Source organism: Chiloscyllium plagiosum, chromosome 6, assembly GCF_004010195.1.
Source record: "Chiloscyllium plagiosum isolate BGI_BamShark_2017 chromosome 6, ASM401019v2, whole genome shotgun sequence".
Lineage (NCBI taxonomy): Eukaryota > Metazoa > Chordata > Chondrichthyes > Orectolobiformes > Hemiscylliidae > Chiloscyllium > Chiloscyllium plagiosum.
In genome coordinates, this window is record NC_057715.1 from 69,300,974 (window position 1) to 69,319,441 (window position 18,468).

The 18,468-nt window shown below is 37.8% G+C and overlaps 1 protein-coding gene across 9 annotated transcripts in view; it reads left to right on the forward strand.

The window, feature by feature from the left end:
- Positions 1–18,468, forward strand: part of LOC122550677 (LIM and senescent cell antigen-like-containing domain protein 1) — a 120,890-nt gene that overhangs the window by 67,735 nt on the left and 34,687 nt on the right. For 5 of the 9 annotated variants that reach the window (XM_043691773.1, XM_043691770.1, XM_043691771.1 and 2 more), the window contains exons 2-4: positions 6,357–6,516; positions 12,722–12,788; positions 15,422–15,542. In XM_043691773.1, coding sequence (XP_043547708.1) covers positions 6,361–6,516; positions 12,722–12,788; positions 15,422–15,542 — 344 coding nt within the window. In that variant the 5' untranslated portion in view covers positions 6,357–6,360. Of the gene's footprint in view, positions 1–3,806; positions 4,230–5,292; positions 5,843–6,356; positions 6,517–12,721; positions 12,789–15,421; positions 15,543–18,468 lie in introns of those variants that run through there. The other 4 variants (XM_043691766.1, XM_043691768.1, XM_043691769.1 and 1 more) reach the window with 4 other exon arrangements.

An 18,468-nucleotide genomic window follows, 5' to 3' on the forward strand; every position in this document is an offset into this window, starting at 1 on the left:
GTTGCAGTTGTTTTGTTGCCTTCTCATATTGTCAGTATTCAGCTTATTTCCGCTCATAGATGCTATAATTACTTTTAAATCAGGAATGTAATGAATGGTCTCTACATATTAACTGTGCACTTACATGTGAAATGGTTGGAAAAGTGCTGATAAGTAAAACCATGCAGAGTTCTCAAGATGATTAGAAAACGTCATTTATAATCTCAGTACGTTAATTGAAAGTGCATTCTGCATTTAAACTTTTATGTACTGCATTTGTTGAATTGTGTGCGAGTCATTTAGATATCATCCTGATGAATCCGAATCCTAAGGTTGTGAATATCAATCTAAATCCTGTGATAGGAATGTGCAGGGAACTAGGTTTAGAGTTCTGGAATTTGCAAGTATGAATAGTTTTAAAAGCAGTTGTTATTTTAGCAGGGGCCTGATGTTTATCATCAGTGCAAGAAGAACTAAAGTATTCTCAATGTTTTGTTAGCTATTCAGTGAAATAGTGAGGACTGTTTAGAATGAGGTTGCGTTAGTAGTATGCTAGGTGTCCTGAGGGGAAAATGTGGGGGGTTTTTTGGATGCTGCTGGTATCTATATTTTCTTATAAAACCCAATTTGGATTTTGATTCCTGTAAAGACCACACTCTCAAAAAATGGGTTCTGCTCTTAAATCTAGTCCATATTTTCTGACATCAGTTGCTGTTCAAGTTGAACAGGCATTTTGTTTGCTCTTGGCTACATTATCATTGTGGGTAGAATGCAGCTTGAAACAGGAAGTCGCTGATCTCATTGGTTACACCCTAAATGGATTGATCAGATTTGTTATCAACCATTTAATTGAAACAATGATTCAGTCCCCTCGCCTTTAAAGTGTGGCACATGGCTTGTAAGAAAACAGCAAGAAGTTGTACAAAGTTTAATATTAATCTAGTATGAATTAATAATCAGTTACAATAAAAGTACAATACTTTATGGTATATTTGGATATAAAATTTAGCAAAAGAGAGGCTTCAGACAAGCAACATACTTTCAGATCTATGTCAATGCTATGATTCATTCCAAACATTTTTTAATCATTTATCTATCTTTTTCTCTGTGTATCCCTACAGACTGTATTATCATTTTTTTAAACTACCCTAATTAATAGCAACAGTGTGGGTTTTCATGAAGTCAGAAAGACTCTGTGGAAAGGTGAAAATGGCAACCAGGACGCAGTTCTGGAATTCCTGATCACATTCCTGGAGTTCTCAGGCTGGTTCAGGCCAGGAACCTGCACGAGGCATTTCCAGCCTAGCTGACCAGCTCCATTGCAACGCTCTAGGCCCCCACAATTCTCTTGGAGTTGAGCACTCCCCATCCTGCAGTACCCAACTGTCTCTAAAGGCATCAAGAGTAGAGGTGGGCATCATTTCCAAGGATACTATGGCATAAACATATACGGCTCACAAATTATGTATGTAGCTATTTTCTAATCCACCAGTGCAGAGATATTATGACACACCTGTGGCGCAGATGTAGAGACACTGCCACTGTACCACAAGAACCTTCTAAATTATGTTTCTATTGTCAAAGATATAAGAAACTGCAGCTGAATTCTCTTGTGATTGCTAGGTAAGCAATCTCAAGGAGGTTGAGGGGGTGGGGAAAAGCATAGGAGTGTCTTAGTGTTGGCTTTAAGCCCTAAAGTTGGGGATTTGACAACTCCGCTCAGCAGTCAGTTAGACCCAGGGCCGCTTTGTCAGTGGTCCCCAATCAATTTATCGCTGATTGTTCCCCTATCCACTCCCACAAACTGTTGATCAGAGAGCTGCAATTCAGCAGCGCAGCCAGGTATGCGAGCCCCTAGAATACCTTTACATATACCCGAGGGGCAAATCGGCATGGTCATATGAAGTATTAACCAAAAGACTGCACATTTGACATTTTGATATTTTAACACTGCTTTATACTTCCACATCAGATAACCATCAATTGTACTTCCATGGCTGTTGGGAAGGTTATGCATTGACAAAGAGAACTTCACAGTAACCAATATTTGGTTAATACTATATGGTAGTTCTATTCTAGTGAAGACCATAATGACGCCATATCTGTAAATATCTCTTTAAATCAGACCTGTAGGCAGTCTATTTCCAAATTAAACCATTTCGAGCAGCTGTTGTCATCAAGCACCTTGTTTGGAAATGAGACAACCATGTGTGCCTATTTGTGGAATTGGCGAAAATATTCGGAAGGCACGACTGCTTACATAATTTACTGTGTAAAAGTCCTCCTCCAGCAGAGTTTATAAACGTATGTAGAACTATTTGTAGGCCTCTAAGCGAACTCAAGATTCTGTTTTGTTTTTAAACTGAATGTTACATTGGTGATTAATGGGTGTTATTTTCCTGTGATACTTTCTTTGTATCTCAGAGAGCTCACATTGAATTTGTGATGTAGATATGTTTGTCATTTAAGTTACACTTTATTGTCTGACAATATTTAGAAATTGGACATCTGTTTATATCAGATCTCCAAACTTGCCATGGAAAAATTGTTAATTACTTAGATTTATTTACACCCTTCATTGTTATCAGATTTTAAAACTTATTTTAACTCCTATCGATCCTAAATTAATATTTCAACTTGCGGATAAACTTTTCAGAAGATAAAACTAAGCTTTTGACTGATTGCGTGATAACTTTGAACGTTTTTATTTCCATAAAATACATTTTATTCATAAAAATGCTTTAGTCACTGAAAGCAGTTCACTTCTGTATAGTAGCATATGAAAAAAAACAAGCATTGGTTTGTTTGTTGGATAGAGTCAAATTCCAAAGGCATTTCTTGTACAACATTATATTTACATACATTTTACTGAAGATAGCTTAGAGTTTTGTGGTCAGAAGTCAAATAAGGATGCTTGCTACTTTACAATCTTTAAGACCTAAATTTTCTCTCTATCATCAGTTTGAATCTAGTGCCAAGACTTACTATGCAGTAGCAGTGTTGCCACCAAGCAGAAAAGAGGCTGATTATTTTGAAGTATCCATGTATAGCAAAGTAGGAAGTTAAAAGCATTTTTGTCCTTCATTTTTAATTTAAAATTCAAATGACAAAAAAACTGACTATTGGATTAAGACCGCTAAAATGAACAATGTTTTTTAGAACAGGAGAGATAAGGATGTGGATATTTTCATATTGGACTTGCCACGAATTTCATCAAATTGGACTTGCCACGAATATTAAATTGGCCTCAGTGTCAGTCTTTGTTAAACAGTTAGTTGCACGTCATTCAATAATATACCTTCTCAGTAAGCCTTCAAAGCAATGGACAGTGGATGTCTTTGTCATCATGATTTAACAATAGAATTTGCATCCTATGAAAACTGCTACAGTACATCCCGTGGAGGAGCACAGACTCACCGAGAACAACTTATGGATTTTCTTATTCTGCATGTCTACAGATTTAAAGGTTCAGCAGAGCCATTGCTCAAAACATATCCAGAATTTTATTTTTGCGAGCAAAATATATACACAGGCAATTAAAGAAATCAGTGAAGTCACAGATTATTTATTAAATTTGCTGCACTTTTACAGTAAATTAGGATTTAAAATGTTTTGTACAAAAATGTTGTCTTAATCATCTTAGGTGGGTTTGTGTGGGTTGCTTTTCAGCGGGTTGGTGCAGACTTGATGGGCGAATAGCCTCTTTCTGCTTTGTAGAGATTTGTGATTCTGTGATTGAATGGATATAACAGCCTTTTTCTCATAAAATTGTTCAAACAGCTGTACCAAGCGCATGTGCTACTTTACATGTTTGCTATGAGATCCCATGCATCACATCAGAGAAGTTTTGACCTTTCTACTGGCAGAACTCTTAATTTGAAGCTGTAACTTATCTCCAAAAGGTTATGCTGACACTCCTCTCTCTGGGAGTTGGAAAAGTTTACACAGCTTTGGAAGAATGTGTTGCAGTAATCACCAGACGACTGTTAGTACCTCACAAAGCACAGAGTGTTTGTTCCGATTGTATTCTGTATCGGAGTGTTTGGATCATTTTAGCAATATACTATGGATCTTGGAGAAAAAGCACTGACCTATATTATTCCAGAGACAGAAGTAGTCATCCACAATGCCATCAATGGTGGCCCAGAAACTGTCGAAAACAATGAAGCTCAGAAAGCGGTGGCTAAGTTACAGAGAAGACGGAGTGATATAAAAATATATAAGGAATTCTGTGATTTTTATGCCAGATTGTAAGTTGGTTTCACTTGTTTTGAGTTTTGGTGTCATAATATCTTTTCCTGTATTTTTGCTGTCAGGTATGTTCTGTAGGGTTGCTTCCCTCAACAAAATTGTGTTGAGAGTTTATCAAACTCTTGCAAACTCTCATCTCTTCTGTTTTATGATCAAATTAATACCTTTAGTATGATGATCCCAGGTTTTGTACTTTGACAGGCTATCAATTATCAATATAGACAGCTGTATTTGGTGTAAATATTAGAAAACTGATGAGGCTGTTCGCACCATCTTGAAATGAACCATGCCACCAATTTGTCTAGATACATCTGAAAACAATATAATAAATTCTTGGCCTGGAAAATACCATGTTTGCTGATGTGCTTAGGGGCTTTAAAAGACTGTTACAACTTTTGAGGAAGTGCAGGGGTTTGGCTGAGTGGTTGGAATTTTGGATCTCTTTCACTTGGTATTGCTGAATATTCCAGCATTGTTATGCTACTCTATGATTCTGTGTTATCTTGAGTTTCCAACTATGTTCTCTCCTGCTCTGAATGAGAGCTGGGATTTTGTGCTGAAAATAATATGCTTATGTGGTTTAGGTATCTTCCATGTTTTAAACAAATCAGACCGCTTCACACATGGGCATAAAGGAGGAAATGGCTGCCAGTCAGAAAGGGAGAAATGAGGATTTACTGATTTGTTTTGAGAACAGTTTTTGATGGAGAGAACAAGAAGTATATGATTGAATTCCTATATCTAAGACCCTCCCAGATTGAGGCTCTTATTGCCAGGAGTAGAGCAAGGCATAATGAAATTTGTGCACAGCTTTATTATTTAGGAGAAAGGAAATAGTTAAAAATTGGTATTTTTCACTTCTACCATTTAGCTTGTCATTGCATTCAGATTTTCAGCAGTTATGATGGGTGCTTTGTTCCCCCTCGGATGAGACTCTGGAGAAGAATTTGATGTTGACAGCCTGGTTTTAAGCATTTTCTGGGCAAACAACAGAAAAGGTTTCACAAGGAAAATTGCACACTTGAGATATAATTAATCCTATTTTCCGTGCATTAAAATGAATGAAAAAATAGTCCACAGAGTTCTATAAATGCTGAGCTATCTGTTTTGGTGGATGTTTACTTTAGTCTAGTTCATAGCCTAGGTGGTAAATACCAGATTCTGGATTAGTGGTGCTGGAAGAGCACAGCAGTTCAGGCAGCATCCGAGGAGCAGTAAAATCGACGTTACGGGCAATAGCCCTTCATCAGGAATATACCAGAGTCTATCTTGTCTTTTTGGGGGAAGGAAGAAAAATCTTTTGCAAGTATTTTCATGGTAAAATCTGTGGGTATCTTCTCTCCTGTTATGCTTAATCTCAATTTACAGCCACATCGCTTGGAAATCCATGTATTTTCATAAATGGGAATGTCCATCTCATTCCAAACATTATAATTCACTTGTAACTTGTTTGCTGTATTATAGTTCCTTATTCCAAGGTGCACCAAAGCTCAAAGAACCTGAATTTTTTAATCTTTTCTCCTCAAACCTTCAAATGACCGATAAGCAGTCCTTCCTTGATCAGAGAAGCCAAGTAATTGTCAATTCAGAGAATTCCAGCAACATCAGTTAGGTATATATTAGCTCAACCTTCTTAGACTATCACACCACATAGGGAAAACTTGGGGAATGCCTTTGGCATGTTATTGGCTTAATATTCCAAATGTACACAAGATCTTGGTTTACGTGTGAACAATGTTACAGGACATCAGATTTTTAATTTATTTTTAGCATTGCGTACATTAAATTTTGATTTCATAATTTGCAATGGTGCTTTGAAATTAGCATTAGAAATTGATGCTTCAGATACAGCATTATTTCTGGAATTGATGCCTGTATCACCAGCTGATGAGAAGTAATAAGCTAGCAATGTGATATCGTCCTGTAACATTAATGGCAGGTCCATTGAATATGTGTGAATTCCTTTACACTTAGGAGGGTACAGGTGATTTAAATAAAAATGTAGATCATTCACGTTCAATCTGAAACTTGTTTTAAAATGATGTGCTTGACAAGTTAATTCTGGTGATTTAATGGTGCTTTATGTCAATCTAACTCTTTTTAATATTAAATCTCTTTTATTGCAGCAACATGGCAAATGCTCTGGCTAATGCCATGTGTGAGCGATGTAAAAGTGGCTTTGCACCTGCTGAGAGAATAGTGAACAGTAACGGAGAACTGTATCATGAGCAGTGTTTTGTATGTGCTCAGTGCTTCCAACAATTCCCAGAAGGACTCTTCTATGAGGTGAGTGGACAGTTGTGGGACAGCTGCACAGCCCATTAAGTCTTTGATAAATGAGTTATTCAATGCTGAAGGATGTTTCCTGTTTCATAACTATTTTCACCGATCATGACTTGTCTTTCATAATTTCTCCAGTCTTTACGTCAGGAAAGCTATCTAGGCAGCTTGGAGGAGAAAGTGCCATAAACATGCATCTGTTTGCATTCTTGCACAGCTGGTAATGATCCAGTAGCTGTTGAGCTTGGACACCATCTTACCGGAAAGAAATAAAATATGAATGCAACAATGGCAATGGTTACAAATTATCAGAAGAATTAGGAAAATTCTGCTAAAATCATTAGTTTGAGAAAGTAATGAAAATTAAAAATGATGCGTGTTGAGGTATCCAAGTTGTGACTTTTTTGTCATACGTTCTTCTTACTAGGAGCTGTATAAACCTATACTTTCCCTCTTTCTTTAGTCTAATTTGCCTTTTTCCAACCCGCATCAACATTCTTGCATCTTCTGTGTACAGTTGATCTTTGGGGAGGGTACTATCTGGCAAAAGCATCCTAAGAGCCAACTATTGGAAAAAGCATAAATTGTGTTTTGGGAGACGAGAAAAACGTGTCACATTATTTTGCCAAACAAAATAAATTGTACGTATGCAGCAACTTTTAACATAGTAAAACTTCTGGATGTAAGTTTGTTCACTGAGCTGGAAGGTTCGTTTTCAGACCTTTTGTCACCATACTAGCTAACATGATCAGTGAGCTCCGGTGAAGCACTGGTGTTAGTGACCCACTTTCTATTTGTGTTTAGGTTTCCTGGGATTGGTGATGTGATTTCCTGTGGTGATGTTGGTTCCTGTTCTTTTTCTTAAAGGGTGGTAAATGGGGTCCAGGTTGATGTGTTTGTTGAATAGAGTTGTGGTTGGAATGTCATGCTTCTAGGAATTCTCGTGCATGTCTCTGTTTGACATCCGAGGATGGATGTGCTGTCCCAATGAAAACGTTTGATAAAGTACCATAATACATATTTAAAATTAAATTAGTTCTTGGGATTGAAAAGGACATGACAATATTGAATTGGCTAAAGGTGTAGAAAACAAGTAATAGTGAATGGTCACTTTCAGATGGGAAAGTGGGATCCTTGTGAGTCTGTATTCAAATGACTGCTGTTTTAACTGTGTATAATGTGGTACTTTATCAAATGTTTTCATAATACACAATATCAATCTTGTTGCTGTCATCAATTCCATTTTTTTACAAAATTGCTTTAATCCAATTTGCCAAAAAGAATTGAAGTTTAGAAAATTTGAGCTGTTTATAATTTTCTGCATGCCAGTTAACTTTGTCTGAAATTATTATCTCAAAGTTTACAAACACCATTAAGCTGACTAAGCACGAATTGCCAAGTTTATTCCTCTTCCTCCTTTTTGAACAGGGGTGTAACATTTGCAAATTTTCTGGCACTTAGCCCATGTTAAGAAGGATTGATACCCTATGACTACAGAATATGTAGTTTCCACCCATGCATCTCAGTAACCGGGGATGCCTCCCATCTGCACCAAGTGACCTTTCTATGTTGACCACTATCAACCTTCTACGTAACTGCTATTTATTTTTATGCGATTAAATTATTGCTGTTACCTTGCGTATAACATTGATAGCAGTCCCTTGAATGAAGTCTGAATTGAGCCCTTTGCCTCCACAAGAAGTTTCTAGATTTCTCCAATGCCTCCTTTGTCCTTTTAGTCATAGAGATGTACAGCATGGAAACAGACCCTTCGGTCCAACCTGTGCATGCCGACCAGATATCCCAACCCAATTCGTCCCAACTGCCAGCACCTATCCCATATCCCTCCAAACCCTTCCTATTCATATACCCATCTAAATGCCTCTTAAATGTTGCAATTGTACCAGCCTCCACCACTTCCTCTGGCAGCTCATTCCATACACGTACCACCCTCTGCATGAAAAAGTTTCCCCTTAGGTCTCTTTTATATCTTTCCCCTCTCATCCTAAACCTATGCCCTCTAGTTCTGGACTCCCCGACCCCAGGGAAAAGACTTTGTCTATTTATCCTATCCATGCCCCTCATAATTTTGTAAACCTCTATAAGGTCACCCCTCAGCCTCCGACGCTCCAGGGAAAACAGCCCCAGCCTGTTCAGCCTCTCCCTATAGCTCATATCCTCCAACCCTTGTAAATCTTTTCTGAACCCTTTCAAGTTTCACAGCATCTTTCCAATAGGAAGACCAGGATTGCACACAATATTCCAACAGTGGCCTAACCAATGTCCTGTACAGCTGCAACATGACCTGACTCCTGTACTCAATACTCTGACCAATAAAGGAAAGCATACCAAACGCCGCCTTCACTATTCTATCTACCTGCGACTCCACTTTCAAGGAGCTATGAAGCTGCACTCCAAGGTCTCTTTGTTCAGCAACACTCCGTAGGACCTTACCATTAAGTGCATAAGTCCTGCTAAGATTTGCTTTCCCAAAATGCAGCACCTCTCATTTATCTGAATTAAACTCCATCTGCCACTTCTCAGCCCATTGGCCCATTTGGTCTAGATCCTGTTGTAATCTGTGGTAACCCTCTTCGCTGTCCACTACACCTCTAATTTTGGTGTCATCTGCAAACTTACTAACTGTACCTTTTATACTCGCATCCAAGTCATTTATGTAAATTAATCATAAAATAAAAGCAAAGAATTATGAGTACTGAAAATCTGAAACAAAAACGAAGTGCAGGGACAAACTCAGCAAGTCTGGTGGCAACTTAGAGAAAAACAGATTTAACATTAAATCCAGTGACCCTTCGTCTGTGGATTCAATGTGAACTACTTTTCATGCTACAGGTGCTGACAGACCTGACTTTTTCCAGCAATTTAATGTTGACCCTGGTCCCTCTTATCATTCCTTTGTATAGCTTTTCTCTGTAGTTTCTACTTTCCCTGTTGTTTCTGCTAAATTATGCATATCACATTCAACATCAGTCTCTTCCTTTTTTGTTTTAATCTCTAGATGTTCAGTCATGCAGGAAGCCACAGCTTCAGGATTCCTTTCCTTTCCCTTTTCCCTCTCTCTTTTTCCCCACCAAATGGTGATTCTAACCTGTGGGGCTGAGCCCTTTTTCAATTAACTGTGATCATCACCTTTTTAACTTTGGTTTTTGTTACTTTCCTTAACTATTCCAATCCTGACAATGACATGATCACTATTCACCAATGCTTCCCATTGCTTTGTTTCATTTTCGTCAACTAGATCCAACATCACTTCCTTCCTCAATGCATTCAAAGTAAATAATCAAGAATTTTCTCTTGTACATGTTTCAAGAATTTCTCCTCCTCTTCATCCTTCACACTGTTTGTATGCATCTTGCTTCTTTATAACAGCCTACTGAAGTTCTCTTGCTGCTGTCAAAAATCCCTATACATGCAGGGCCAGGTATCTGGGCATGTAACTGTACCATCTGGTTAATGTTACATAGTATGGGGAACTTAGCAGTAAGATTGCCTTTTCTCAGTATTTCTCCAAAAACACATCACTTCTCATGTGTCTGCTCATTCAGCTAGTCGTCTTTCGTATTCTTATTTTTATTGCTAGAATGCAGGCATTACGGGCTAGGGTCTGCGTTTATTTCCCATCTGTAATGAGAAGATGAGTGATTTGTTGCCTTGAACTGCTGCAGTCCATTGATCCACAATGCTATGAGGAAGAGAGTTCTAGGATTTTGGCCCAGTAACAGTGAAAGAATAGCAATACTGTTCTAAATCAGTGGCTTGGAGAGAAACATGTACGTGATGTTCCCATGCATTTGCTGCCCTTGTACTTCTAAAATGTTTGAGTTTATAAGATGCTATCAATAAAGCCATGGTGAATAGCTGCAGTGCATCTTTAGGTGATACACACTGTTGCCGTGTGTATTGGTGCTGGCTGTCCTGGATAAGGATGTTAATCCTGAATGTTGTTGGAGTTTCAATCATCCAGGCTGGTGGAGGGTATTCCATCATGTTCCTGGCCTTTGCTTTGTTTTGTTGATGGCTTACAGGCTTTGGGATATCAAAAGTTGAGTTACTTGCCACAAAGTCTTCCTATTCTTGAATGTTACTAGTCCAGTTCAGTTTATAATAAATCGTCAGGTTAGTGATAATGGGTGATTCACCATTGGTAATGCCATTGAATGTCAGAGGTTGTGGTGATTGGATTTTCTGTATTGTTGCAGATGGTTGTTGCCTGGTATTTGTGTGCCACACATCTTAGTTGCTACTTATTAGACTTCAGCTGGATGTTGTTCAAATCTAGCAGGCTAATGAGTAGGATTGGTTCAATATCTGAAGAGGGTGTGAATGGCAGTAAAATTGTGCAATCATCAGTGACCATCCTTTGTGATGGAGTGAAGGTCATCTGTGGCAGTTTAAGATTGTTGGGCCTAGGTCATAGGTGCTATCTTCCTTGCTGTTTATTGCATTTTCCAAAACTTTGATAATTGAAGCCTGCCGTTACTCTAGTTCTGTAATTTGCTTTCAATTTTGGTCCTCTGTCTTCTACCCATTAGGTCTTGGCCTATAGCATTCACCTAGAAATGTCCTATTCCTTGATTTGTTCCTTGGGTCTAACCAAATGGAATCTATTGAAAAACTCCACAACTTTACTATCCCTTTCCAATAGGATATTAGATTGATTAATTATGTTGTCACTGCCTTCACTGCCCACACCAGCCTTTTTTATTATGTTCCCTGCCTTTCTCGATCAAATGTAGTAGGAGAAAGTTCACAAAGATGCCCATCTTTTTACCAGGCCTCTTTTTCTTGTCCCGTTTGTGACAATATACACACTGCCATGTTTCTTACCATCTCAAATACTAGCATCTATATAATTTGATGCACTGTAGAATAATGAAATAATAGGATCCAGTGCAATATTACAATGTCTGATGCAGTAAAATAATAAAATAATTAATAAATCTTGAGTAAAGTATGTAAATAATTTACAAAATATCAGGGAAATAGTTTAAGCGGTTATCTTTCATAATTTGAGTAGTAAAATTGCAATAATATATTTAAAATTATTAAATGAAGTATGATTTATCTTTATTTACATGAATAAATATTTAGGACTGAAGTTATAAGTTAAATGGAGTAGATTAAGTATACTCTTTTTTGAGGATAAACAGTGGTATTGCGGTTGAGTTTTGATTTGAAAACATCCAGGAGGGGACCTTAACAGTCAGGGAAGGTGGGAATGGCCCAAAGAGCCCAGTCTCGGGAATATGTAGACATAAGCATTTCAAGAGATTTTAAACTGGAAATTCAATTTAATTATTGAATATATTACAAATGAATAAAAAGAGATGAATGAAGGAAGTTTGTGGAAGTGTGAAGTTAAGAAAGAGAGCACATTGGGAGCAGTCACATTGGATTCCAAGGCCCGATCTTGAAAAAATTTAAGCTGTAAAAAGCAGCGGAATATCTCTCCAATGTTCAGCGACCATTAATGGTGTAGAACATATGTCACAGTGCAGAGGCGCTACTTCGAAAACCCTCTGATTAATCAGACGAGGATGGAGAGTGCTGCAACAGAAAATGGTGGAAAAGCAGGCCACAAAAATAATTTTGCTGCAGAAATATTAGAGGGACTAAAAGTCAAGATGAGCAAGGGCATTCTACAAATTATACCATTTGAGACACCAGGTCAAGTACATTCAAGGCTCAGCAGGGTTTAGATGTAGTTTCCGTAGGGTGATCTGACATAAGAATTCACCTGGGGTGATTGCAAATCCAACTGATCATTGAGCTTATTCTGTACTGTTTATAAAACAAAGAAGGTAGAACTTTCAATTTAGCAATCATGTACTTCAGAAATTTGTATGTTAAAAGTTTAAATGTTTTAAACAACAATTTTAGTATTTTAAAGCAAAGGAAGATCATTTTCTTGTATATCACAATATTTTCTGTTCATTATCACTTGCTGTTATTGAAAATTTACTGTGTGAAAATAGCTACTGCATTTCTTACATTACAACAGTGACTATGTTTCAAATGTACTTAATTGACTGTAAAGGGCTTTGTGCCCTCCATATCTTTCTAAATTTTTTTTCCTGTAATCTTGCTTTGTTAGTAAAGTTTAGTGTTTTTATTTGTTGGAAATATGCTTTTAAAATTAGGACTCATGCTTAGTTTAAAATAACTATTTTTCATGTATTTTTACTTACAGTTTGAAGGGAGAAAATACTGTGAGCATGACTTTCAGATGCTTTTTGCACCCTGTTGTCATCAGTGTGGTGAGTATTCAACATTAATTAACAGTTATATATCGAATAAACTCCTGTTTTCTGGTTTACAATTCTATAGCTCTAATTGTATCCTGTTAATCACTTGCTCTCTCTTATTTTAATTATCTCTTTATGCATAATCTTTTCCGTTATACTGCATGATTGGCTTTCCTTCAGTTGCTGCAGGGTACGGTCTTCAATTAGTCATACTGAACTAAGGTGTGAATCACACTCCATTTCTAACTTTGGGAGAGGTTTGCATTTATAAATGGCTTCAAGTTTTTAACATTTTGAAAGAGCTTCCGTTTCCTCTGAATACTTATCCACAAATGATCAGAGAGACTGTTTGTGTACTTATTATAAAAATTAAAGGTACAATGGTGAAAGCATTTTACTTCAATCAGCTTAAGCCTGTAGGGCAAAAGTACAAGTTCAGATGTACAGCTAATTTTAATATAAAGCTAAATTTGGATCACTTGCTCATCTCGTGGGGATGAGATTATTAGTTAGCACAATGGGGCGTCTTTGCTGCTGGTCACTGGGTTTTAATAGTTTTCAAATAGCCAGACTCTTGAATTGTAGGATATTTGAAATTTTACGTATTTTTTCTCAAATATCAGAACAAAATTTATAACAAAATAGTTGCCAAATTAATAATCAGATAAAGTTAGTTTACTGATATCCTTTGTTCTGATATGTGTTCGTAGAATTTAAAAATATCTTTGCTTTACTCCGTCAATGTATTTCAATCAAACGTAGTGGAAAGGTATGTTGGATTGGATAAGTGTGTTGGACACCCATGACGAAATGAACATAATTTGACTTTAGTCCTTTTGATAGCTTCGTAGCAAGTAGCCTCACACAGGATCAACTCCTTTAGTCCTGTGTCAAAATATAAGCACGTATCGATTTTCAGAAAGAATTTCTGGATTTCATGTGGAGAATAGTCAAGGTAATAATTACCACGAGCTGTTATGATTTGGTACTGAATAGAGCTCATCCACTTGTACCATTGAAATTATTAGAAATAGTAGCCATTGCTTCATTAATTGAAAAATTGCATACAAAGTTGATGGACTCCCATATAAATAGAGGCTAAGAGTATTGCAGTAACTCGCCTCTTGGCTTCCCAAAGTCTATCCATCATCTAAAAGGCACAAGTGGGGAGTGTGATGAAATTACTTCCAGCTTTGCAGGATTGGTGCAACTTTAGCAACACAAGCTTGACACCATACAGAACAAAGTAGCCTGTTTGATTGGCACCATATCTACAAGCATCCACTTCCTCTGAGCACCAGTGCTCAGTAGCAGTGGTGTGCATTATTTGCAAGATGCACAGCAGAAATTCACCCAAGATCCTTTAGACAGTACCTTCCAAACCCAGGATCACTGTCACCTAGAAAGAAAAGGCATTGATACATGGGAACACCACCACCATCAAGTTCCCCTCCAAGCCACTCATCATCCTGACTTGGAAATATATTGCCATTCCTTTACTGTGACTCCTCCTTTTGTCACTCTTGGTCTTGCTTCCCTCATCCGAACTAAATAATTCTAGTTTTCATTTGCTCTGACTGTGTCTCTGCATTCTGTGATTCTCCTCCCCTTTCTCACTCTTTGCTTCTCTGTCTCTTTGTGTGTTCTTGCACTTTTTTTTTCATAGAGTCACAGAGATGTACAACATGGAAACAGACCCTTCGGTCCAACCGTCTATTTATCCTATCCATGCCCCTCATAATTTTGTAAACCTCTTTCAGGTCACCCCTCAGCCTTTTATCCGTAATCAAACAGTTAGGATAAAGTCTGTAATTATCAGAGTCGAGTGCCCCTAGCACTTTTACCATTTTCATTTTTCTCTTTTCTCTACAGGTCTAAGACCTGTCCTCCCATTCCTGTGTGTTACTTTTCCATTTGCAATGCATTATAATCTACCCATTTTTGGTCCAGTAAATCTAACAGGGTTTCTAATGGCCCAAAACACTCCAATCTGCCTTAATTCAGGTCCCTGCTCCTATTTTGCTGTTGTACAGGAATTCAGTCTTAGTCATAACCATGGAAGCACAGCCTGCTAATGATACATTTCCCAGTTTCTACAATACCTGATCAGTTATAACTTATGCTTTCTCATGTTTAGCTGAATGATTTGAATTCTTAGCACAATTGCTTTGAGTCCTATAATATGAGTTTTTCTACTTCATATCGGTATTTTTTTAAAGCGGTGACTTACAGAGGGCAGGGGCTAGTCATCACACTTCGGATCTTTTATTTCAATTGTTGAATAGTTTCACAGTTTAATACAAGCTGTGAATGCTGGGAGTCTGAAAAACTGGCAATGTTTGTGGGACAGAGAAACAATGCTCCTAATGTTTCAGGTTGACCTTTCATCAAAATTAATATGAAGTTTGATATATGTAACATATAAAATGTCTGTCACAAGATTTGGGCTGCCATTTTAAAATCTTGTCTATCTCATAAACATAATCATGTCCTGTATTTCTACAAACTGATTTTTATGTTCTTCAAGACTTGCCCCGTTTAGTGTTCATGTGGTCAATATAACTAGAACCAAAGATCAAGTTAGGGTGAGGGATAGATGTTGTCTCAAAGTAAATTTTTTTTCAAAATGTGGCCTTTTGTTGCAGGTGAGTTCATCATTGGCCGTGTGATTAAAGCTATGAACAATAGCTGGCACCCAGAGTGTTTTTGCTGCGATCTCTGCCAACAGATTCTTGCTGATATTGGATTTGTGAAGAATGCTGGCAGGTTAGTATGTTTGATAGCCCTTTTTATGTTGCAGTGTATGTTTACATCCGGTTTTGCTACGTAGACCTGACTTTAACATGATTGTCACAGAAGTACAGAATTCTGCCACATGAGAAGATCATTTGGACCATCTTGTTATAATTGCTGCAATATTTCAAAATCAATCTTGCCAATTTGCATTCTCAACTTGCTTTGTATTTTCCCCTACTTTAAATATTGATTGGTCTTAACTCAGAGGTAACCCACTCACCTCTGAGTCAGGAGATTGTAAGTGTTCTATAGAAAACCAGATGGTGAACATTAGTACGGAATCTATCTTTGCCTATCTTTTATAAGCATTTATTTAACAATCTCAATTTCAATCTCACTTCTGTTCATCTAAATAGTACCTTCATTTGCATACAATTAATATGCACTGGATAATATATTCGTGACAGAAGTGCTGTTGAGACCCACTGGTAGTATCCCTACCTCTGAGCTTGGTGTTCCAGATTCAAGCCCCACCTGCCTCCAGAGGTATGTAATAACATCTCTGAATAGGTTGATTCAAAAAATCTACAACAATGATTGAACTAATTCTGGAATTGAAAGCTCATTTCATTTAAAAAAGATAGATTACTGGCAAGAGGATGTTTGTGGGTCCTATTCTGTCTCCCCACTAATAGTGTCCCTACCTCTCAGATAGGAAGCATGGGTTCATTTGTTCCCAAAGTATATAATAACAGCATCTCTGAACAGGTTACACAATAAAATGTCTAATAGATTCCTGACCCAACCAGTGATTTGGAGCATACAATCTCCGTTAACATATCCCTGCAATGCTGAAGCAGTGCTTCATTTTTAGAGGAACTATCATCTGGATCCAATGGTTAGCTGAAGCAGTGCATGCCCTCTTAAAACAACTATTTGCTGTATTTGAAAAAAAAGAGTATGGGAGTTCTGCTGGTGTCTTAACCAACACCAATACCACTAAATGAATTTGTCATTTATATTATATGTGTTAGTAGAACTTTGCAATAGTCAATTTTGTATGTAGACAGTTGACTCTACTATAATTCTGAATAGCCATCAAAAGTATTTAATTGGCTGTGAAAGACTTCAGGTTATCACAATGAACTGAAAGCACTGTATAAATGCATATTTCTTTTTCTTGTTTTCACCCTTTTGTGTTAAGTCCTGTTCCTGAGACGACACCATTATCAATGTCAGTGTCAAGCCATCTTGGAATACTCAACTAGCTATGAGGAAGCTATTGGGTGCACTGAACACAATAAAGATTATAGGCCCTGACAGCATGGTAACTGTAGTTCAGAAGATCTAGGAACCAGGTTACCTATTGTCCTTGCCCAGCTTTAGAGTATATTGAAGTGCGTAAAATTAATTTGATAAGATAGCTAGAGAAAAACTTTTCCTCTGGTGGAAGAGCCCAACGCAATTCCTAGATAACAACATAAGATTCCCAGGGTAATCTAACCTGTCCAATTGCAGTGTTTTGAGCCTTCTCTCAATCATCAGTGATGTGATGCAAGTCATCACCAATCGTGGCATGATGCCCTAACATAATAAATCAAACCCTGGTTTAGTGATAGCACTCCCCACCCATATAGAGTGTGGAATCATAGGAACAGAAGTAGGCTATTTAGTTATTTGAGGAGAAAGTGAGGTCTGCAGATGCTGGAGATCAGAGCTGAAAATGTGTTGCTGGAAAAGCACAGCAGGTCAGGCAGCATCCAGGGAACAGGAGAATCGACGTTTCGGGCATAAGCCCTTCTTCAGGAATTTAGTTATTTGAGTTGTTGTCGTCGCCGTCGTCATTATTGTATTTTATCTTGGCTAATCTGTATCTTAACTCCAACTACCTGTTTGCCAAACAGGCGTTAGTCAATCTCAGTTTTGAAGTTTTCAAAAAACCAGCATCTACAACTTTCTGGGGACATGACTTCAAGACTCTCTTCCCCCAGCAGCTTCCCCCCCCCCCCCCCCCCCAACTTATACATGGAGAAGTGCTAAATGGCATTATTCTTGAACCGCGTATTTCTAATTTGAAGGTTTTGGAATTCTGCTGGGCTCTTCCACCAAAGGAAAAGTTTCTCTCTAGCTATCTTATCAAAATAATTTTAAGCACTTCAATCTGATCACCTTTTATTCTTCAATATTCAACGTAGCACATTCTAAGTCTATGTAACCATCTGCAATAATTTGAAATGAACTTCAGTTCTGATGAAGTGTTATTGGGCTCTAAATGTTAATACTGTTTCTGTCTTTACAAATGCTGCTAGACATGCTGAGTTTTTTCAGCATTTTGTTTTTATTTTCAGATCTCCCACATTCACAGTATTTTGCTTTATAAGAGTCCTTAAGTTTACCTGCTCACTGCAGTTACTTGCCATATAGGGAAAACTCTGTTCTCTGCATTCAAAGTGAATAATGTGACACTTTTCCATGTCGAACTCCATCTGCCATGGATCTGTGATCCATGAGCTGACCTTTGCAATTTTCTGCTCCTCTTCCCCCATCCTGTCAATTTGAAAAGTAACTATTGTCTTCCCAGCTAGCCAATTGCCCCTCCAAGCCAATGCAATTAATAAAAAATATTAAATTTAGTTAATATAAAAGTAGGGATTGCCCATTTAGGACAGATCAGACGAATGTTTTTTTTCTGTCAGAAGGCAGTGAAGATGCCTGTCAGGCAGGGAGGAAAGGGTCGTGCGAGGGAGCCGTGGTTTAATAAGGAATTGGAATCCCTTGTTAAATGTAAGAGGGCGGCCTATCTTAAGATGAGACGTGAAGGTTCAATTGGGGCGATTGAGAGTTATAGGGTAGCCAGGAAGGACCTGAAGAGAGAGCAAAGAGCAGCAAGGAGGGGACATGAAAGGTCCTTAGTAGATAGGATTAGGGAAAACCCTAAGGCTTACTATAGGTATGT